Source organism: Helicoverpa armigera, chromosome 3 (assembly GCF_030705265.1).
Source record: "Helicoverpa armigera isolate CAAS_96S chromosome 3, ASM3070526v1, whole genome shotgun sequence".
Lineage (NCBI taxonomy): Eukaryota > Metazoa > Arthropoda > Insecta > Lepidoptera > Noctuidae > Helicoverpa > Helicoverpa armigera.
In genome coordinates, this window is record NC_087122.1 from 1,048,620 (window position 1) to 1,071,135 (window position 22,516).

A 22,516-nucleotide genomic window follows, 5' to 3' on the forward strand; every position below is an offset into this window, starting at 1 on the left:
TCGATCCCAGGTCAGGCAAGTACCAATGCAACTTTTCTAAGTTTGTATGTACTTTCTAAGTATATCTTAGACACCATTGACTGTGTTTCGGATGGCACGTTAAACTGTAGGTCCCGGCTGTCAGTGAACATCCTTGGCAGTCGTTACGGGTAGTCAGAAGCCAGAAAGTCTGACACCAGTCTAACCAAGGGGTATCGGGTTGCCCGGGTTACTGGGTTGAGGAGGTCAGATAGGCAGTCGCTTCTTGTAAAGCACTGGTACTCAGCTGAATCCGGTTAGACTGGAAGCCGACCCCAACGTGATTGGGAAAAGGCTCGGAGGATGATCCTTTTCTGTCATTCAATAAGATAAACGCGGGTGAAGTCGTCATGCCCCAATAGTCGTCAATTAATCTTAAAACTTTTATTATTATTTTCTACTGAACTTAAAATGTGCCTGCTTATATATCAACATATTCTTGATAATATATTGCACAATTGAAATAACAATACGGGGTTTTAACAGTCACGTCTTCTAAGATATGTTATTTCAAACGTGTGTGCCCTAACAAAATCGGTTTTTCGTGAAGTTCAGCTGTCAAAAGTGAAACTCAGCACTTGGTTTTGTGTTTTGATTTACATAACTCCAGTGGGGTCTGTGGTATGTTTCTTTGTTCAATTAGATAGTTAAGTTTATTTGCTAGCGATGTAATATGCAATTTGGAATACTTTTAACATAGAAGATATATTTTTTTAATGTGACATCTATTGGTACTTCAAAACTCCCATTTGACCCAAAACCCGTCAATTTTACAATTATTATGACGACTACTGGGACATGCTCAAAAGTTGCACCTAAACTCGTCATAATGAGGATATTTTGTGTTTTACAGTACAAAATGCGAATAAATAGTTAATATCGGGACTTTTACAATATTGATAACTGTCTAGAACAAACATATTTAAGGTTAAGATTACATTTGTTCATAAAACTGCGTTTCTTTTAAGCTTTTTCTTAGGGGTAAATTTTACTCTGCTGGTTCTAGATGCACGTACACAGTCATGTTATTCGATTCAATTAATATGTTTCTTAATGGTTAAATCCCCTGTTTTCTATAAGTATGCACTTTCTACGAGTGTTTTTTCAGGTATATATTGGCCGCTGTAGGCCTCCGCCATTTGATTAAGATCTACCACTTTGGGTACAAGTAGGTCTAGCACTAGCCTTTGTTTCTACTACGCTTGGATTACAATTTGTGGCAAACAAAAATTGACTGTTCTTACACTATGCTTTTTGTTCGAAATAACTGCATTTCGTTATGCGTATCGTACCGCGTCTTCCTAACGTGCCTTAATAGCGCCTGTACAAAAATTATGTCATTCAACTAGTTTTGACGCAAAAATATTAAAATTAGTCATCGAGCTTAGAATTATAAAATCAGTTTAAAAACTAAGATGACATAGCTTCCATCGCTGTCACTTCTTTGCTTGTCGTATTCGATATTGATGGGTAAAGAGTAATCTTAAGTAAGATTTTTTATTTAAAATTGTCTGTATTTAGTGATTGCATGATCGAAATTTTAATAGCAGATCATGACTGAAAGAAACTACAAGCAAGAGGGCCTTTTAAAAGTCATAAAAGCTATAAATCAAGGGCCCACACACAACATCAGATGCAGCAAAAAAATTTAAAACGCCCTTTTAAGACAACTTTAATGAAAATGCAGTGACACCAATGACTGTGTTTCGGATGGCACGTTAAACTGTAGGTCCCGGCTGTCATTGAACATCCTTGGCAGTCGTTACGGGTACCTATGTAGTCAAAAGTCAGTAAGTCTCACACCAGTCTAACTAAGGGGTATTGCCTGGGTAACTGGGTTGAGGAGGTCAGATAGGCAGTCGCTTCTTGTAAAGTACTGGTACTCGGCTGAATCCGGTTAGACTGGAAGCCGACCCCAACATAGTTGGGAAAAAAGGCTCGGAGGATGATGATGATGAGGAACTATGGCACCTGCCGATGACAATGTACAACATATATGTTAAAATGGCAGGTGGAGACTCGCCACCTCACTTACTTCGCCCCCGGGAATCAGTTGCTAATTCGCAACACGAGGGCAACAGGTACATGAGCGGCTGAAGGGTGAGGATACCTCGGCGGACTTTAAACGCAGATCACGCGCTCCCTGTGGGTCCAGCATCACCGGCCCACTCGCCGCTTACCACGAGGCACCTACCCTCCGAGCAGGGCTGCTGACCCTGCTCTAGCGACTCCACTCTGGTCGGCCAATGAAGGCAAGCCAAGAGGCGGGAGACCTTCTCTCCAGCAGGCCGGAGATGGGGGACAGTATACTCTCCCCGGAGCACTCGGATATATAGCCCCGCGGGGTCGCTACTCCCCGTCATCCACCTCAGATGCCCTGTGGGGCTTATTAGATATTATTATTATTGAGTTTGAACGGTTAGTTGTACCTAATCATATTTTATTTTTTGATTGATACCTTTAAGACAGTAGACAGTTTAAACTGTCTATAGAGATTTTTGCAAATGGTACTTAGCATGCGCTAAGCGGTTCAGAAGTTTTGATGAATGACAACCTTACCTGCACATCTATGAATGTTAGTAATTATTTCGCGATAAGCTATATAAATGAATGTGGCTTTTATTTTTGGTGAATACTAATTATTTTATTTTACAATTTAAATATTTTAAAAGTAATTATTTTACTCGTGCTACATATATAAACCCATCAAAATGATTAAAAAAACATTAGTTAATTAGAATAATGAATAAATACTCTATCACGTCATGCAAAAATTTTCATTTTCTATTGAATATTTAACACGCAGTAGCGCTTCAAAGTCAGTGATTTCCGAAATCCGACGACTATTGGTACGTTTACCTTAATGAATCATTTTGTCTGCAAATGATTAACTATTGCAATATGATTGTAGAGCAAACTACCGTATAGACCAAAATCACCAAAATAACAGACCAATCGCAAACCAATCAAATGTCAATCGAATACGATTGGTCTTTTATTAGTAGCAGAATGCCCGATATGGTTAAAACTGCTATTAAGATCATATTGCGATTCGATTTCTATTAGATTTTGACATTATTAACTTAGGAGAATCGGGCCCCTGATCTCTTTCCGGTCGTGTCAGATTGCCGTCCCATCGGGTTATGAGAGTGAAGGAATAGGAAGTGCACCTGTGTCTGCCCAAATGCTCGTGCACTATAATATGTTCTGCGCAGCTGGCTGATCTCCTTAAATGAGAACAGCCGCCGTGGCTGAAATCGGCCGTGGACGCCATTATTGCCATTATTATTGCGCCTGTACGACTTGCGCGAGGTGACACTGCGTCGGGGGGGAAACCCCGACACGTTGGACTCAGCATAGGTATTATATTTATTTTGACCAAGGACGACAGATAGAACTGTGAAGAAATCTAAGCTTACATGAAATGCAACTCTATTGTTATGAAAATAGGGTACAAAATGATACAGAACTATGTACAATGTATAATAATATGTGTGAAAAGCACAACCTTCATCAGTGGCCATGAGAGTGAAAAGCAAATAATTAACATTTTAACGCCACATACACTTAATTAAGGTATTTATATTTGTAATTTCATGAAATAAGTAAAATGGTACCGCAATTTGCTTAATATTATTTCGTCAATTCCCCTATGTCATTTGTTTATTTGAATTAACGTTCTACAATGTACCTATTACGATTCCCCTGTAAGCACACACTTTCCTAAGCTTATACCTACATGCCTCCTTAACCTCCTTTATTGCAAGAGCGCAACGCATTTGACAGACAAATTGCGCTAGGCTACACGGTGCACCCCTAGGTATCGTCACTAGGCGTCAATTTGGCAGCACTCTCCGTCATGGGCCCGCGCTGACATCGAGCGACGATTGAATATATTACATTTTATTACAAGTGCTCACTTGACACACAAATAGCGCTAGGCAGCACTTGTCACCCCTAGGTGACGTCACTGGGAGTCAATTCGGCAGCTGTCTCCGTCATGGGCCCGCGCTGACATCGTGCGACTATTGAATATATTACATTTCACGCTACAATGAGCACTGGGCATCATACTGTGTTTATTTGGCGTGTGGTTCTGTAGGTTTTATTGCTATTTTTACTAACTTACAACAAACGAATTATTTAATTAACATACGAATATATTTCCTGCAAAAATAGGACATTTCGGTAAGTTCACTCTTTATACGCCCGACCTATGAAAAGTTTAAAAAGTTTGGCTATTGAAGGATTGCAATCTGAACTTCTTTCAACTTCCTGAACAATCTGCGGAACGTTCACTATATTAATAGGCAAAGCTTTTAATGTAAATCAAATCAGTGTCTAGTATAGATTCATAAGCAACTTATGTGCATGCAGCATTTGTACGATTATAACACCTAGTTGCAATAATACGATTAGCACCAACAGCCAACGAATGAATGAACCCATACTAATACCTTCTACTACGGAACTCCGCCACCCAGGGCAGGTTGTACCAACGCAAGCATATCGCCGCTGGTTCACTCACTCACTCCCATTCACTCACTCCGCGAGTTCGCGCTCATGCCGCCGAACGGAAACTACGGAACGAGCTTCCGTGATATTTGAATTTGGAATTCGTGCTAGTGCTGTGCTGTGTGTGCTTGTGTTGTGTTTGAAGAGGATTTGAATTTGGAACACATTTTTTTAAGGTTAGTAATTTCTCAGATAGATCTATACGTATTTTTAGGATATAGCTGTAGCTTTTTGAAAAACTTAAAAATATTGAAAATTGACAAAAAGAGAAATAAAATAATCACCATGAGTATACTTATTAAATACGAAGACAAACATATATCTAAGGGTGATAAAAAATGCAAGTCTATAGGGTAGTCCGAACCATAATATTAAAAGAGCAAAAAATATTACACGAACTCCAAAAATTAGGCAATAATATGGCCTTATGGGTACTAATGGTTCCTCATGCTAGACTAGCTCCAGTTAGGTGCAGGTCTCTAGGATTATTAGTGCATGAATGATAGGTAGGTATTGCAAGCCATTTCTTCTCAGAAGAATCGCGTTAGATAATCCACTTGCCTACTATTGCAATGACAGTATAATGTAACTGATTGATGGACAAGCAAATAGCAATCGCTCACCAAAATGTAGAAAAGATCCACTGTATACTCTGACATCAGCCAACCGTAGGATGCAGATGCAGTTGAGGAACAATATTTTACATGGAGCGACTGGAAAGTGCATGGCCAAAAAGAGCTTGTATGATAATTGTATTGCTGCGCCCATAAAGTAAATAACCACTAGAGAGCGTACTCGCCAACTTCTTCTGCGCCCTAACAGGGTATCATGTATGTACCATTACATTCTATAACACCTATGTAACACTCATGATCGCAATAAATATTTGTTAGCAATAAGTTTGAGCATTTGCTTAATGTATGTAGGTATATCACTGGTCCTCAGCTGCATCTGGTTAGACCAGAAACCGACCCAACATAATTAGGAAAAGGCTAGGGAGATGATAATGACTGCCTATCATGCTCCGAGGCCTAGTTCATTTTTATAGGTATGTTGTCAAAACAAATCGCCCTAACGTTACGCTAGAATAGCACAGAGGGTGAGGTAGAAAGGTCACGCAGCAATAGCTTTAAAATGTGTGAAGTTGACATTAGTTCATGAAGAGCAGTACGTGGGTCTATATTTACTCCATATTTAGTCCACAAAGTTTCTGGAACATCTCTAGATTTGCATGTTTTCATTTAGAGACACAGATTGAATTGAATTCAAGAAAACAATGATCTCAACGCATACATAATCTCATTCATTGTCATCTGCCGTATCAAGAAAAACAATCGATATACCTAGTAAGTAAACACTACAATTCAATTTACGAAAACAATTTCTTAAGTAAATGTAAATATTCTAAGACCTTAAGCACTTTCCTGAAAATTTTCCATAGCAGCATTCACAAAGAGAGTAAAAGGGCCACTATTAATAAAAAATCCAACCATAAAGCGAAGGAATTACTAAGATAAAGCCAACAGAGAAAGTTCTGTGATATCAATAACCTATCACGTACGGGTACCGTGAAAACACCGTGACAATCGATTGAGATGCTCGAGCCTAAATCTATGTAAAAGCATTTATTGTTTAGTTTATTTATTTGTCCGATTTGTACACTGCTGACTCTGCAACTACTCACCGACTCCTTTAGAAAGACGACCCTTCAACAAATACATTTCATGTCAGGAGTACGTATTGTCCGTTGTTGACCAGACGGAACAAAGGTAGTTTTAGTCAGGGTAAGGAAAACCCTGGCACTCTCCCGTTACGCCCATAGCGTGAATGGTCATGTGATGATATTCCAGTTAAAAAAGTCCAGTGTCCAAAAAACACTACTGATGAGCAAAAATTCATATTCCCTGAAAATACATAGTGATGTTTTCCCATATACCTAGTATGTTAGTTTCATGCTTTTCCTTTTGTAGGTAGACTCTTTTAAGGGGTATTTAATAAAAGTTACCTCTACGATAATTAGTGACAGGACTACTAGAGGTGCACGGTCAACGGTAAATATAAGTAGTTTAGAAACCTCCAAAAAATATGAAAAATTCCTTTGTGACATAGCCAATCAAAATGTTGGCGTTTGTCCTCTAATCTAAAGGTTATAATATACAATACTCGTGATTCAGTCGCTTCGTGATAAGATAATTGACATATTGGAACTGATTCAATGATTTTCCTACTGGCTTTTTCATGCCTACTTAATTGCTGAATGAAAACGTCCCTCTCTAGTCTATATATACCCATTTTCAGAATCTTTTTAATTTTTTATAAATTTTCTTTCGGGAGCTTCCCCTGGAAACAACTTCGTAGATCAGGGTAGTTAAAAGTTGCCGGAGCTGCGGGATTGTTTGAAAGTGTTACCTCGGCCCTGGTACATAAAAGGCCTACGACGGAACACGACGGTTTTTAGTCAGTAAGAGTCTGACACTCCCTCACCGCTGCTAACCCACAGCGGGAGGGGTCATTTGGTCGGTCAAAAAGTCGTTAAAAAAAGGGTAGTTGAAAGTAGCCATATCCTCGATAAATGGGCTATAATATTTGCATTTTTTCATCATATTTTTAACTTAGTAAAAGTGCGTTAGAATCTGAAGGCTACGAAGATTACTTCACAGTTTTGAAATTAGTTAAAAATAACCTAGTTATTTATTATCTTTTTTTAGGAACTTTTTACTTTTGTATTCAGTTTGGCCCCTGATACTTAATACAATATTTTTAAGGTACCTATCTGTCCATTCCATTCAAAAATGGCGGTTAATCTCATTTTAATATGGCACATAGCCATTACAAGGAGACACACTGAACACTGAACAGTGAAATGTTGCAACAATAGCATAACAGACAATGCCTAGCCCAAATAAAACACAAAAACCATGCAATTAATACGTAATCGTTGTCAACCGACTTTTGCAACGTTCACACCAACTCGAACTAATTCTAAACACAGAAAAACACCGTATTGAAAAACAAACAAATCATTAGTACAAATTAAAGCACGGTGACAGTACTGGAAAACGGTTCTCTTGTATAAACCTGCCAAATTGTGGCGTAGCTTTCCAATTGAGTAATTCACATAAACCGGTACCTCCCTAATTTAGTAGATTGTCATCTGTTTTGACGCGCCAAAAGCGCATCGATACGGTTGGCTGAGCGAACAGAATCCGTTGTTCGAAATTTGAATTTATTTTATTCCTCTATGGTTTTGCGGTATGCCGCTTTTTTGTAGCAGAGGCCAAGCCAAGTAAATGTTTCGATGCTCTGAATGATCGAAATAAAAATAAAAACCAACAATCATCCGAATTGAGAACTTCTTTTTATGGAAGTTGGTTCAAAAAAAAACTATCTACGCTGATTATAAAAATGTGGAATACCAAAAACATTTTATCACGAGAATTTTCGAGATTTGACTTTATTTAAAAGCCTTTAAACAAAAGAAATATTTCGTACTTTCGCCCTTTAGCTCAGAATTTTAAATATGTATTCCGTTCTTTCTTCATCCACCTCAGCATTACAATACCTTTACCAATTTTATCAACCACCAAAGCATATTTCAATATATATTTAAACCATAGCCACCACAATATTACGCAACCCCACTTAATATTCGTGTAGCGAAGGCACAATTTCCTGCGCGTGCGTCGAACTTCCGCAAACACAAAAAGACAGGCGCAGACAGGATTGAATGGAAATTGAAAGTACACGCGATGTGACCACACAATGACTCATTATTATTTTGCAGTTGTTTTTGGTACTAAAACGGCAGAAGTTTTTCTATGATCACTTCTAGTAGGTAAACCTCGCGTATATAAGTAGTTAAATAAAAAATAGGGTAACAATTTATAGGCGATCGTAATTATCTGACATGACTTCTATCTACATCAACTTCTATGTATTTTTGTAAGGTCTCGATTGATCAACTCCATTGCCCCACACAAACTATTAACGACACGCATCGCACCAGTCAATTGTTCATCCCCCCATTAGTTCATTTATCACAATGGGATCAATGTCAAAATTACTGAGGCATCTGACTACATAGACATTACCAGTAAATATTTCCAATTCTACATCTTTTGTCAAATCTTTAAAGCTTCATAAATTTTGAAGATCTATTTCAAAATTTTAAGCTACGTATCCTTAACTCCTATCCAATTTGAAATCACCACATAGGGCCCGTCAATCCTTATATGACCAACTACCGGCTGTCAGCGAGTGTCAGTAAGTACGGAGTGCCGGAAGGTTGACAAACTATAATACCACAGATAATACTATGTATTATTGTGCTTTGTACTGCCAACACTTATTTATTGGGGACGGCTTATTATGATACAACTAGCTGCGTACAATACTGGCTATTAGAGTTACGGAATTAAGTGAAATTTCCTACTATTGTGTTACTCTTCATAGGGCCCTTAATCTACACAATAAATATTTTACTGAAAGTCATTGATGAGCTGTAGGTACTATTTTTATATCCAACTGTAAATGGTAACCATCTTTTGCCAGCGACCGCACTTGCGTACCTATCTAACACTGAAACAAATTTTCAAATTTGACTAGCAGTTCCTGAGATTCGCACGTGTAAAACATACTCTCCAGTTTTATATCATAACAGTATGAACACCTTTTTTTTTAACGACGTAAAAAATCATCAAATGACCCCTCCCGCTGTGGGTTAGCAGCGGTGAGGGAGTGTCAGACTCTTACTGACTAAAAGCCGTCGTGTTCCGTCGTAGGCCTTATGTGCTAGGGCCGCGGTACCTCTTTCGAACAACCCGCAGCCCCGGCAGGCCTTGGCCCTGCTGGGCCCCTCTGGGGTTGCTGACATCTCTTTGAGGAGCGCGTGGAACAACGCGCGCCGCCGACACGGGTCTGTTGTCTAAAAACAGACATGAGCGATGAGCCACCCGAACTCACCGCCCACAGACCCACGCCTACGGTGGCCGGGAGTCGTCTCGCGACACCCGGCGCCCGTGGTGTCTACCTGCTCCAGCGCGGCGGCCGGGATGAGAGGTGCGAACTCTCTGACGTTCCGCCGCCTCCTTCTCGAGCATGACTGCTTCGCAGAAGGAGGCGACGGCATCCCATTCCCTTTCGCCCCGGACCATGGCTTGAACCAGGGCCGGACGCGAGAGGTCGCCGCCGCCCACAGCCTCGACGAGGACCCGGCGGTGCCCTTCCCACGCAGAGCACTCCTGGACTGTGTGGTCCACCGTGTCCTCGGGGCTATCCGCACAGTGGTGACACCCGGGCGCCTCCTCACGACCGATTCGATGCAGATACCTCCCGAAACAACCGTGTCCGGTGAGGACCTGCGTCATGCGGTACGTGAGGGCGCCGTGACTCCTCCCGAGCCACTCCTCAAAGAGGGGACTTACCGCCACTATGGTGGCGTGCCCTGCACTGGGTTGCGACAGTCGCTCCCTCCAGGCCACCATGACATTCCGCCGGAGCTCTGCCCGCTGCGCGACAACTTGTCGCGGCAACGGTCGGCGCAGAGCCTCCTCGCGCCAAGAAGACTCTCGCCTCCAGATCCCACGGTGGTAGTCCGGCTAGTAGGCCAGCTGCTTCGCGGGAGATCGTGCGGTACCCCCGGATTAGCCTAATGGCTATCACCCTTTGGGGCACGTTCAGGTAGTGTACAGCTCGCGGCCGTACCGAACGTGCCCATACCGGGGCCCCGTAAAGGGCCATGGACCGCAAGACTCCCGCGTAGAGTTTACGGCAGGGGGCGTTTGGGCCTCCCAGGTTGGGCAGGAGCCGCTTGAAGGCAGCACCTGTCTTCTCCAGTTTGGGGCCCAAACGTCGGAAATGTTCGACGAAGTTCCACCGGCCGTCGAGGACGAGTCCTAGGTACTTCATCGCCCCCTCGACGCCGATGGTAACCCCTCCCACCGTAATTTGGGAACCTGAAGGTGGCGCGTTCCGAAGCCCATGAAAGCACATGGCCTCGGACTTGTGCAATGCCACCTCCAGTCCCAGCAGCTGGATCCTCTCAACGACTATCGCAACCCCGCGCGCCATTATGTCGGCTGCCTCCTGGTGCGACCTCCCTTGTGCCAGTACCAGTGTGTCGTCAGCGTAGCAAACCACGCTGACGCCGCTAGGGAGGTCGGCGCGCAGCACAGTCGTAGCCGATGTTCCACAAGAGCGGCCCCAGTACCGACCCTGCGGAACACCGCACGACATCTCTCGCCGGTTCCATTCCCCATTGTGACCGGGGTAAATGATGGACCTATCCGACAGATAGGCCTCGACCACGCGACGAAGTAGGTCGGCACCCGGTGGTACCGGAGTGCCTCCCTAATGCAACTCCAGGGAAGGGTGTTGAAGGCATTGGCGATGTCAAGAGACACCGCCAAGACGACCCCCGGACACAGCATCCCCGTCGTGAGATCTCACGCGCATGATGGCGTCCACCGTTGAGCGCCCCCTGCGGAAACCGAACTGGTTGTCCGCGAGGTCCGGCCCCATCCCCCCAAGGTGCGCAACGAGGCGGTGTGCAACAACTCGTTCGAAGATCTTGCCCACCTCGTCGAGCAACACGATGGGCCGGTATGCGGACGGAGAGTCCGCAGGGCGCCCCGGCTTCCGAATGAGGACCAGTTTCCCTGTTTTCCAACGAAGTGGGAACTGGCCCCTCTCCATACATGCGCTGAGAAGCCCCCTAAGTCGAGGCCCGAGAGCCTCAAGGGCCAGAACCCAGGCCTTGCCAGGCACGCCGTCAGGCCCTGGGGCGGTATTTTTGGCTTTCAGCCTGGTTACCGCCACTCTCAGGTCCACCCCAGTCACCTCGGGGACATCGTCGTCGTCGGATGTGTGGTCCACAGTCGACACCGCGGGTTGCAGAACCATGGGCGGGGGAGAGTGTTCCCCGCGCGAAGGGAACAGAGCGCTCACCACCTCCTCCACCAGTTGAGGCCGAAGACTCTGGGTCAGCGGGGGGGCCCATGGGCGGAGCTTACCCCGCACCATTTTGTAAGGGCGCCCCCACGGATCTCTGTCCAGAGTCCCCAGCAGCTCTGTATTGGCCACGTCCTTGGCCTGGATGATGGCCAATTGGAGGGCGGTCTTCGCAGCTCTGTATCCCTCGTACAGTTCCGCTTCCCTGGCCTCTGCATCCGGAGGGCGGATGCGCAGCCTGCGGTGTCTGGTGTACAGGTGTCTCGCAGCGACGCACGCCTCTCGAAGGGCCGCAATCTCGCTGGACCACCAGTACACCTGGCGTCGGGCGCGTCCTGGCAGGACTCGGGGCATGGCCATGTCACAGATCTCGGACATGGTCTCCCGGAACCACTCCGCCTCGTCGTTGATGTCGGCGGGCCTGTCCGGTGATGACACCCAAGCCCGCACGACTGAGGCTTCCAGGAGAAGCTCCCGGTCAAGGTGCTTTAGCGCCCAACGTGGACCACTCGGGGTCTGCAGGACCGGCGCGTTTGGATTTTGGGCGGAGACGTCAAACCGGATATACCGGTGATCGGAATAGGTCTCCACCCCTCGACGTGCCAGTCTAAGACACGCGGTAGCAGAGCGGGCTGGCGAACGAGATGTCCACTACCGAGTCGCCCTGCATCCGTACACACGTGGGGACAGAACCCCGATTGAGGACGACCAGGCCTGATTCCAGCGCCCAGTCCTCCACCATCCTTCCGCGTCCGTGTGTCGGGAACCCCAGGCCAAGTTCTTGGCATTGAAGTCCCCTAACACTAGCACAGGGAGGGTGTAGCTTCCGACGACGACAGACAACTCCAGGAGGGAGTTGTGGAACTCGGCGAGTTCGGTTCGGGGAGAAGTATACCCCCACAACAACTATCTCCCCGAACCGTGCTGCGACGCAACCCCTTCCACTCTTCACCCCTTCGAGGGAAGGAGTACCAGCGGCGGCCGACGATATGATGGTCACCGAGCCGCTAAGGTCCTTGACCCAGTCATCCCTGGGAAGGACAAAGTACGGCTCCGCGACCACGGCGATGTTGATCGACCACTGCGCCATGCTTTGGAGCAACAGGTCCTGGGCACGGGCGCAGTGGTTGATGTTCGCCTGGAGGAAGCGTAGTGGAGCCGTTTTAGAATTCCATCACGTCTTCCTCCTCTTCAGGCCCAGAAGCGGGCACCGCGGCAGCAGCAGCAGCGGCGACTTCGCCAGCAGCGACGGCATCATTGGAGGTGGCGGCGGCCGCGGGAGCTGCGGCTGTGGCGACGATGGACGGCCGACCCTTGCCCCTGGTCTTGACGGGTGGGGTACAGGTCTTGCACCCCGCCCGGTGTTCGGCTGGCCTTCCAGCAGCCGCACATGCAGTGCAGTGCGGCGTGGCGCTGCAAGACACGGCCTTGTGGCCGGGCTGACCGCAGCGGAAGCAGAGGGCGCTGCGGTCGACCTCCGAGGTGCAACGAACTCCCACATGGTGCCCAACGTGGCATCGGAAGCACCTCAGTGGTCTGGGGTCAAGCAGCTTGACCTGCGCCGACACCCAGCCAACCAACAATCTTCGGCCGTCGACGATTGTCTTGGCTGCCGTCACGGGGCAGCTCACCGTAACGGTGCTCGTGCCCCTGAAGTCGGGACGTAAGGTGCCCGCCTTGACTTCATCGGCGGAGCACCCACCCGTCCTAGCGACGGCGGCCACCACCTCCGTAGTGACCGAGTCGTCCAGGCCCATGATGCGCAGATCCGCGCACTTGTAGGGCCTGGAGACTCGGGCATCGTCCGCACTTATGGACGCTCTGAGCCTCTCGGCTAGGCGTCTGCGGTGGGCCCGCTGGCCGCTCCGGGACCTCCAGCATTCGGGCGCCCGTTGCGGTCACCCTGAGCCGAAGGCCCTCGGTGATACCCAGCTCAGCTAGGTCCACCGCCTCCTTTGCCTTAGCGAGCACGTCGCGGTACGATACGCCCCTCTTAACCGCGTCCGGCTGTAGTGTGAGCACCACAGCCGCGGTCTTAGGGGCGCGTAGTTGAGCCGCGACGGCTCGCTCCTTGCGGCGCTGCCTTTGGGCTTTCTTTCTGGCCGCCTTCCCTCTCTTCTTCTTCTCCCCCACCACCTGCCACTCGGATTGAGTGGGAGAAGAAGTAGTCGCTGACGGAGTCGTCTTTGGGGGGCGTCTCGCCACTGGTGATGACGACGGGACCGGTGCTGGGGGTGGCACCGGGGTCCTCTGCGCCCGGACCGCCGTCGCAGCCTTTGGCTTCGGCTGGGCGGCTGCCCTCCTGGGCGGTCCGATCGGCGCCGCGACGGGGGGTTCGCTCGGTGCCGATGCTGCCGCAGTCGCATAAGAGGCCCTTTGGGCTGCTTGGGGCTTTGGCGCCGCGAGGGGAGGGCGCAGGACTCTGCCCTCCAGGACGGAGAAGCGAGCCTGGAAGGCCGCCATCTCCCGCCGAACCAGGGCCAGAACCTGGCTCTCCCCTGGAGAGGACTGCGGTTGCCGCGAGGTGGCCCCGCTTCGCTCCGCCTCCTGCTCGCGCATCCTTTCTATCTCCGCCCGGAGACATCTATTCTCCTCTACGAGAGACCCCAAGTTGGCCGTGAGGCGAGCTACCTGCTCCTGCAACTTGGCCAGCTCGCTCTTGGGAGCCAGGCCAAAATTGCTCACCGCTGCAGCGGTGATGGAGGCGGTAGCGGCCTCAATCGCGCTATTGCGATTGGCCTTCTTTCTCTTAAGGGTCACCTCTCTGAAGGCGGACTCCACTGTCTTCGCGAAGTCCGCCCTCCTCTCCCGGTCAGAGCCGAAGGCCGATGCGTCCTCCTCAGAGGAGCTCTGGTGGTCTCCTTCGTTGCCCCTGTCGCGAACGAGCCTCCTATCGGCCTTTTTGGCCGAAGCTCCGCGACCACCGGAGGAAGACCCCAGGTCGTCCGCCTTCCTCTTGAGGAAGGCCTCGACTCTGTGGTCCTTCTTGCTGCGGGGACCGTGAAGTCTCCTGCAGTTTCTCACTGGATACGGACTCGCAGTCCGAGTCCGCATCCCACTCCCTATCGTCTTTTTGTTTGGGTTTTTTTTAATATTACTATCCATATACGTCCCACGAGCATGAGAACAAGTTCCTGTCCACCCCGGCAGTGGCCTCATACCGGGGCAAGCCTACATACTGTTGGGGGCGGCTGGCCCCAACAGGTGGGAGCGCTAACGACCGTGTCCCCCACGGCCATTCATCCCCTCGCCGCGCTCCCGAAACTTGGGATTAGGTGGTTTTTTATCTAAGAGGTGTCCTTCCTCTGGGCCGGGCGGTTAAGCCAAGCCCTCGGCGGCGGCATTAGACATGCCTCCGTCTGCTGTCCAGCCATCCCGGCTCAGCAAACCCGCCAAAAGGTTTGCTCTTCGTTGAACGAGGAGCAAACGAGCGCCGCTTCAGTGCGCCTGCACCTCTGCGGGTATGGCCGCATCCTTGCCATGTCCACAAGCGTCGACTGGTCAGGAGCGGCCCCTCCCTGGGTCCCTCTTCGTCTGGCTTCTCCCCTGAACCTTTCCGGCATGAGTGACTCTACCGGCAGAGCTCCAGGATCCTAGAAGCACGCAAGCCCCACCACGACGACAACGTGGGGACACCCTCGGTGGGGAACAGTATGAACACCTAAAAATTGATAATTGCCTTTTCAGCAAATTCTTATTATACCAACTTTCAATAAACGATTTTGATTATGTCCTAAAATATTGTAAGTGGAGTTTTAGTATGTTACCATAAATTGTAAGAATACCGTTTTTAAATCAGGCATAATTTATAACGCCATGATAACGCCTGACGAAAACCAAAAGGCAACGCCACATAGACGAGTGTTAACAACTCAAAGTAGGTAGGTGTTCGAGCTCATGTATTTATCAATGTTTTCTCAACAAATGATGAATCAAAAACACTGCAAATTAACATAATCTACAATTTATTTTACAATGCAAATAATTGCACATGTTCATTAACAAAAAGGCAATTATTATTCAACATTTAACGTAGGTAACCATTTTCAAAAATGGAGTACGTAGGTAGATACCTAATTAAAATTCAAGAATCATAACACTCGCACCATTTTCCATTCTTCTCAATTTCTTTTTCTATTTAATTCTTCTTCCTACCAGTTTTGACAGGCGTGGTGGCAGCAGTCTTGGTGGTCAGGGTAGGGGTCGCTATCGTGGAAGTCTTGGGTGCACTGTTCAGGAAAGAAGAGCTCAAATCGGCAGTCATCAGATACTTCTTCACCCTCATTTTGAGATCGAAGTAGATACGGTTTTCGTGGTTCAATTGAGGCAGCACTGAGTAACGCCTGTCTGGTTCCTAGAAAAAATATTGATGGTTTAGGAAAGATCTAAATAGCTAGGTTAACAGTTTTACCTTTTTCTGAAAGGCTTTTTTGAGGTAGAAATTAGATAACCCTCTCGCTGCGGGTGAGGAGAGACTTTTACTAACTAAAACACTTCGTGCGTCGCACATAGGAGTATTTAACCCAAAAAATCGATCAAAAGTCGAATATTACAAAGTATTCATAGAAGGTAGTTTTTGCTACCTGGCAAAACGGTAGGGTCGGGGGGACAATAAACCGCTCAACTCTCTTTTGTTCTTGCTAAAATTCCGTTCACAATCAGTCGTCTTTCTAACGCAAGCTTGATCGCACGAACTTAATACCCAGTGAAAGTGAGTTAACTTAATTGTTAAAAATAAGCGTGACAGTTAGATTACTCGGTATAAATCATATTTTAGTTATGGACGGTGCAGAACAAGGTATGTAAAATTTATATTACTATTTTTTTTTGTAATATATACCTTTAACAATTATTTACTCCATCTTTTATGGGGTACATTAAAAAGATGAGTCGATTTTAGCCTTTTCCAATATTTCAAAGTCTTTTTGTTGTATTTCCGGACTTTTCCCGGGTCAAATTCTTTTTTCATCCTGTTGTTAGATATGCATATTAGAAATTTAAAAAGAAAATAGCTGCCAATATGTGCCAAAATGAAAACATTTTGAAAATTAAGTGCATGTGGTATTTACAAAAACAAACTTTATTTTGCGGTCACTTAAGTTAATTTCAGATTTCTCTTGTTGTAGGGTCTTCTGGTGCAAAAGGTCGTGACGCGAAATTATGTTTTCCGAAAATCGAGGGAATATACTGAACCAGATTTCGGAAAAAAGTTGGATTTATTGGAGTTTGAAATAATTAATGACTCTTCATTCCCAACTGATCAAAAATCATAGTTTATTCAAACATTTTCTCGTCTCAAGTCTGAAATGAAGTCTAAGTGGCAGATAGCAAAGCGAACAGAAAGTGTATTTTTGAAAAAATACCATGATTGGTTACAAGGCACTCTTGAAATACCGAAAAAAAAATAATATTGAAAAATCCCCGGGTCGGCCAAGCAAAGAGTTCGTGGAACTAACAGACTGCAGTAAGCGTCGGAAGACATCACATTTACGAGGCAAAAATGAAGCAGATACACTAATTTATGCAGGTCAAATGGCGCTTCGTGATAAAGGAAATGTGGATGGTGCATACGTGATAAAAGATATTATGGCATCCCCAACACGTGGTCGGAAATATTGTGAAGCTTTCAGAAAGAGCGCAACTCCTGAAGCAAAAATTAAACAACTATCGCCAAGTCAGGCTTTGTCTATATTTGTGGAAGCTGCATTAACAAGAAAGCAGTACGAAATAATTAGAGAAAGTTCTAAAAAACTATATCCGTGCTATTCCATTTTACAAAAAGCAAAACAAGATTGCTATCCAAATGCCGAGTCTTATAGGGTCACTGAAACGTGTGCAGAAATTCAGTTACAAGCATTATTATTTTAATAAATGGGCCTACAGTTATTAGACACGCCATACTACCAATAGGGGCCTTATCAGAAGAAGCTGCAGAGGCTCGTAATAAACATTTTCGAAAATTCAGGGAACAATATGCAAGAAAATTCAGTAGAACTGACTGTAATATGGATGTCTTAAATAGATTATTATTAACTTCAGACCCATATTTAACAAGTATTAGACGAAAAGTGACTAAAAAATCAATAAATTTTAAACTAGAAACTAGGGAAATGTTAATGTCCTACGAAGTTGATAAGGATAAAGAGAATGCAGAAGATAGTGAACATGATTCAGATGAAGAAGAGTAGTTATAAGCGATTTAATTAATTTAATAATGTATTAGTTTATAAGTTTTTAATTAATACGTCTAAATTGTTAAAGATTGCAATAAACAAATAGAGACAAATTATTTTTTTTACACTTATTTCAAATTCCTGTTAAAAAATAAATCAAAATAGTATTTTTTTTTACTTTTTGAGTACATTTTAATGCCAATAAATAAATTATAGCAGATAAATAATTTTGATCGACTTTATTGATCAAATACCCCTATGTGCGTCGTCCCTTCTGCAGGACCTTTGTGTACCAGGTCGCAGTAACTGCTACAAACTATTTCGCAGCTCCTGCAGGGTTTTCGAAAGCCATATATTACTCGATTCTAACTTGATCCAAACCTATCATAATTTCTATAGCCACTCCAGTCCCTACTAAGATTGTTTGATTGATATGTACGTAGCTATTTACTGTGGGAGTATAAGACAGAGAAACTATTCCTTACATCGTACTTACTATTTTTAAAACGATGACATAATAAGTACTTTTATGCTCAAACTGATCCGTCGCGTACGCATACGTCTGGAGACTGAATAATCCCTTCAGTACTCCACCTTCATCGCACAGGTCAAACTGTGTGAACTTGCCTAGACGGCACTTCTTCCTGAAAGATGCATAGAAAAAATATTCTTTATTGTACACCACGAAAATTAACAACACAACAAACAAAGAAAGTATAAGGGCCGAGTCACACTGAAATGGCAGCGGCCAGCTACCGAGACTAAGCATGTAGTTAAAGTTTATAATTACTTCAAACTGGAAGTGCTCGCCGCGTCGCTGCCGGCCGCTGCCATTCCTGTGTGACTCAGCCCTACTAAGCGGATATAGTTATCGGCACGAATCTTGAGCGCTGACCTTAATCTGCGCAGAAGTGATTTATTAGCAAAGAACAAATCCTGAGTGACGGCTACGACACGATGCGCTGCAGGCCAATCACCGCTTTACAACGCCCCCGCGCTCACTTCATACCACAAAAGGGACCCAATAAATTACTTCTGCGCAGGTGAAGGTCAGCGCTCAAGATTCGTGCCGATGATTCTACCTGATATACTCCAACATGATCCTGACAGGACAGTTAGGGTTCACCAGTAACGTCTTCTCGACTGAAGAGTCCATGGCTTCGGTGGATCGTGCCCGCAGCGACGATAGCTCGGGCGCATCTTTGTATGTGATGTAGATAAACATTTTCGTATGTTTTGACAGTTCGGAAGGATAGTGACTATGTCAATGATAGTGACATAGTGACAGTTTATAATGAGTGACAGTTGAAAAGTGAGGTTAGGTTTGTTTTTGTTGTTGTGTGTTCTTAGAAGGAGTTTGTGGGTTTAAGTATTTAATATTTATTTAAATGCTGTCTTTAGGATTGTCTGCTTATTTAGGTTCTCTTATGCTGAATACATTAAAATTCCTCATTGCATGTATGAAAGTATTCCCGCTGAAAATACGGAACGTTTAAATTACACCTAAAATTCTACACATTCCTAGGGAATCACATTTACCTACTCCAATCATCTCCTGAGACTTTTCCCAATTATGTTGGGGTTGGCTTCCCGTGTAACCGTATGCAGCTGAGTACCTTTTTTTTTTTTTTGTTGTCGCTGGGCTAAAATGCTATGGCATCCCCTTCCCGTCGGGGACGGGAAGGGTATGTGGGACTCCCCGGTAAGATCGTTTCCGGTATACCCACTAAAAAGGCCCAGCGGCACTCCGACCTCGCCTGAGTGGAGGGGGTCTGGGAATCTATGGCGTCCAGTCCCCCACCGGCGATTGCCCGCCTTACGGCAGGCCCCTCATACCAGCAGGCCCCTCATACCATGCAGCTGAGTACCTACCAGTGTTTTACAAGGAGCGACTGCCCTATCTAACTTCCTCAACCCATTCACCCGAGCAATTACTTCAAATATGTAAATAATATAATTAACGGGTTTAAATTATAATTTATTAGCTGTCATATTATCTTCAGTTACAGCAGTATTGGTAATTTGTCATAGTCAAATTACAGTATAGCAATAAGTTGCCATAACAGTTAGGTAACCCGGTGCAAGACTGACGGACTTTGATATTGTTTCACAAGCTTTATCTCAGCGCAGTGGAATCGATCATTTCTTAACTTAATCATTAAGCTGTCCAAAGACAGGTGAGCTACTCACTTACTGCGACACTCGCCGTTCCCAATATTCTATCTATCTGTTTTTTACTGGAGATTTAGAATTTAGACATAAGCTTAAGCCCCGTACAAGTTATATTAAAATCCTATCTCTAGTTAGCCATAATTAAAACAGATAGATGCAATATTGGAATCGACATTAAGCTAGTCTTATTTAATCCTTATTACATTGTTTCTATTAGTTTTAAGAAAATTGAAAGAAAAGTATCCTGGAAAAACTTTATTACTACTTACTGTTAGTTTTAGATTTAAAAAAAGGTTAAAAGAGAAGTCGATATTATAAACTTTTTAAATGATTAGAGGCCATGGAGATACTTATCTCCAAATTATTTCTGAATACCATGTCCTTGAGCAACGTAAAAAACATTTAAAAAATACTTAGATTGCGTGCACATAAATGGCGTTCAAACAACTCTACCCTGACCTACCGCAATGTCAAATCTTCATAGGCCGGTCTACACGTTCTCTATTAAATATGACTTATACAACGAATAGGCATATCAATACGGACTAACAAGTTCATCGACCTCATGCCTTTTAAAATATTGTAATAGACCTACATAATAATTCTCAATAACAAAGATACACCTAAGAGTAAAAGAAGAGCATTCAGTGATAATTTTTCTATGATTAGGATCTTACTGTTACAGCCTTTTTATCGTCCCACTGCTGGGCACAGGCCTCCTCTCACACAGAGAAGGATTGAGCATTAAGGATCTTACTATACCTACTTAAACATATCTTTTGTACCTAAGTAGATAGCGAGATACCCAATGACTTAAAATTCCAATTCAACAATTACATCCCCAAAAATTATAACAATAAATTCTAATTACGAGGACCTTCGGAATTTCCAAATTTGTCTCCAATCTAAACAAAAATATATTAATCCGATGAGGATTTGTTATTTAAAATTTTATCGCCACTTGGAAAACTGGTCCTCCATTCCCAATAATTGGGCAAAAGGATCAAAAGTTATTTTGAAAACACTTAGAATATATTGACGTTTTGATACGCATATCTTTATTTGTGTTTACTCATTCTGACCTAAATAGATATACTTTTTTTTTCAGACTACATGATAGATAGGTAGATAATGTAGGCCAAACTGCGAAAGGCTGATGACCGATAAAAGGTCCGTGCTTTCCAACTAAGTATGTAGTTACTTCCCATCTCAAAAATATAATTCAGACCTATTGACACTGTTATCTATTAAATAATTACTTGTGGATACAAAGAGTGCTTAGAAAATATCAGTAGGCACTTAACCATGACCTATTTCTTTCTAATTAGGTCTATTAGAAACAATGAAGACGCTAATTTCAATACAAATTAACAGACGTATCGCAATTCAATCGTCCCTCAGGCTCGACGTACACTAAGCCATTACAATACCCTACGTCACTAAAGGTCATCGGACACTGGACCCGCGCAGCCTTGACCGCAAAACACTTGCGCTCACTCGCATTTCAACCGTTTCCCAACTCAAAGAATCTAACTAAAGCGATTCATATTTCATAAGAGAGTTGCAACAGCGGCGGCGGCTGATGCATTCGCGGGCTCGAGCCGCGCCCGATAACCGCACTGTCGTTCCGGCGACCGGGAGATTTGCACGCTTTGTAAACAAACAACGCGTAATCGATTCGCGAACAAATTCGAATCGAATACCAACTAATCGATTCTGAATGATGTGACAATTTGTATAATTCAAATTTCGAACTGTCATTTAAGAAAATATTTTCCGATAGTGATGTGAAACGTTAGCATGAGTTTATCGAGTGTGTCGAGTTTAGTGACTTTTGGGGTGGCAGCGTGGCCGCCGCCCGGACCGCTACCGGCCTCCTTTCAGTTCCACCACCAGGGGTCGAACTTTGCTGTATTCTTGATACTGTTTGCTCTCTGTATGATGGAGGTAGTGGTCCTCAGGATCATAACGGAGGAGCAGGCGAGGGAGCAGGGGTCTAGGAGTGTGACGTCAATGTGGTTTGACTTGGACGATGACTAAATGTGAACTAAAGTGATGTGACTGTTCAAAGTGATCTAGTTATTAGTACGGGTTAGTTTTAAGATTGTTATTACCCATGTATCTTAGGCTGATGTAGTATTAATGTGTTTTGTTATTTGAAGAGCTTCTTTTAGAATATCGACAAACTGTTTAATGTAAGTCCTGTACATCCCTGTTAGTAGTGTAGAATGTATATTTTTGTGATACAGCAAAACAGAATTCCTGTGCCAACACCGACTAGGTTTTTATGATGCATATTAAATAAAATTTAAAATGTAATATGCATTTTTATTTAACACACAATTATTCGTCAAAATATTTGAGAGAACGAGATAGTAGGTAGTAATTATAATGTGGAAATAACAGTTATTACATCCTGACCACTAAATGCAACAGTATGGTATAGGTGTCAGATACTTCATAATAATAATTACTTTTTATGATCCACATTCTCTTTTTTATAATGCGATGTTAACACAAAGTAGTCTTAGTTTCCTGGGGACATGAGTATACCCTTAAAATATTTGAATCAAAAATATTTATACTTACCAAAAACAGCAAAATAAACAAAAGTAGAATAGCATATACTTTGGTCAGCCAGGAAAAGATAGTTCCTGGTTCTTCCTATAAACACTTAAATCTTCGCGAGA

The 22,516-nt window shown here is 44.5% G+C and overlaps 2 protein-coding genes across 6 annotated transcripts in view; one reads left to right on the plus strand and one right to left on the minus strand.

The window, feature by feature from the left end:
* Positions 1-22,516, plus strand: part of M7bp (Myosin-7a binding protein) — a 103,876-nt gene that overhangs the window by 3,967 nt on the left and 77,393 nt on the right. The gene's annotated exons all lie outside the window — the stretch shown is intronic.
* Positions 15,475-18,908, minus strand: LOC135119284 (uncharacterized). Of its 2 annotated transcripts, XM_064043476.1 has the most exons (3): positions 18,737-18,908; positions 18,151-18,298; positions 15,478-15,835 (listed from the first exon to the last, which is right to left on the minus strand). In XM_064043476.1, exons 1-3 carry the CDS (start codon positions 18,877-18,879, stop codon positions 15,620-15,622), a joined length of 507 nt encoding a protein of 168 aa, XP_063899546.1. In that variant the 5' UTR covers positions 18,880-18,908; the 3' UTR covers positions 15,478-15,619. The 2 variants fall into 2 exon arrangements, 1 of the variants encoding a protein (XP_063899546.1); XR_010278112.1 differs by lacking the exon at positions 18,151-18,298 and having other exon boundaries at positions 15,475-15,835.

Coding starts and splice junctions, on each gene's coding strand:
- LOC135119284 (XM_064043476.1), bottom strand. CDS start 18,879: ATGTTTATCTACATCACATACAAAGATGCGCCCGAGCTATCGTCGCTG. Junction 18,299..18,736: donor ATCATGTTGGAGTATATCAG/GTAGAATCATCG, acceptor TGCATCTTTCAG/GAAGAAGTGCCGTCTAGGCA. Junction 15,836..18,150: donor ATGTCATCGTTTTAAAAATA/GTAAGTACGATG, acceptor TATTTTTTCTAG/GAACCAGACAGGCGTTACTC.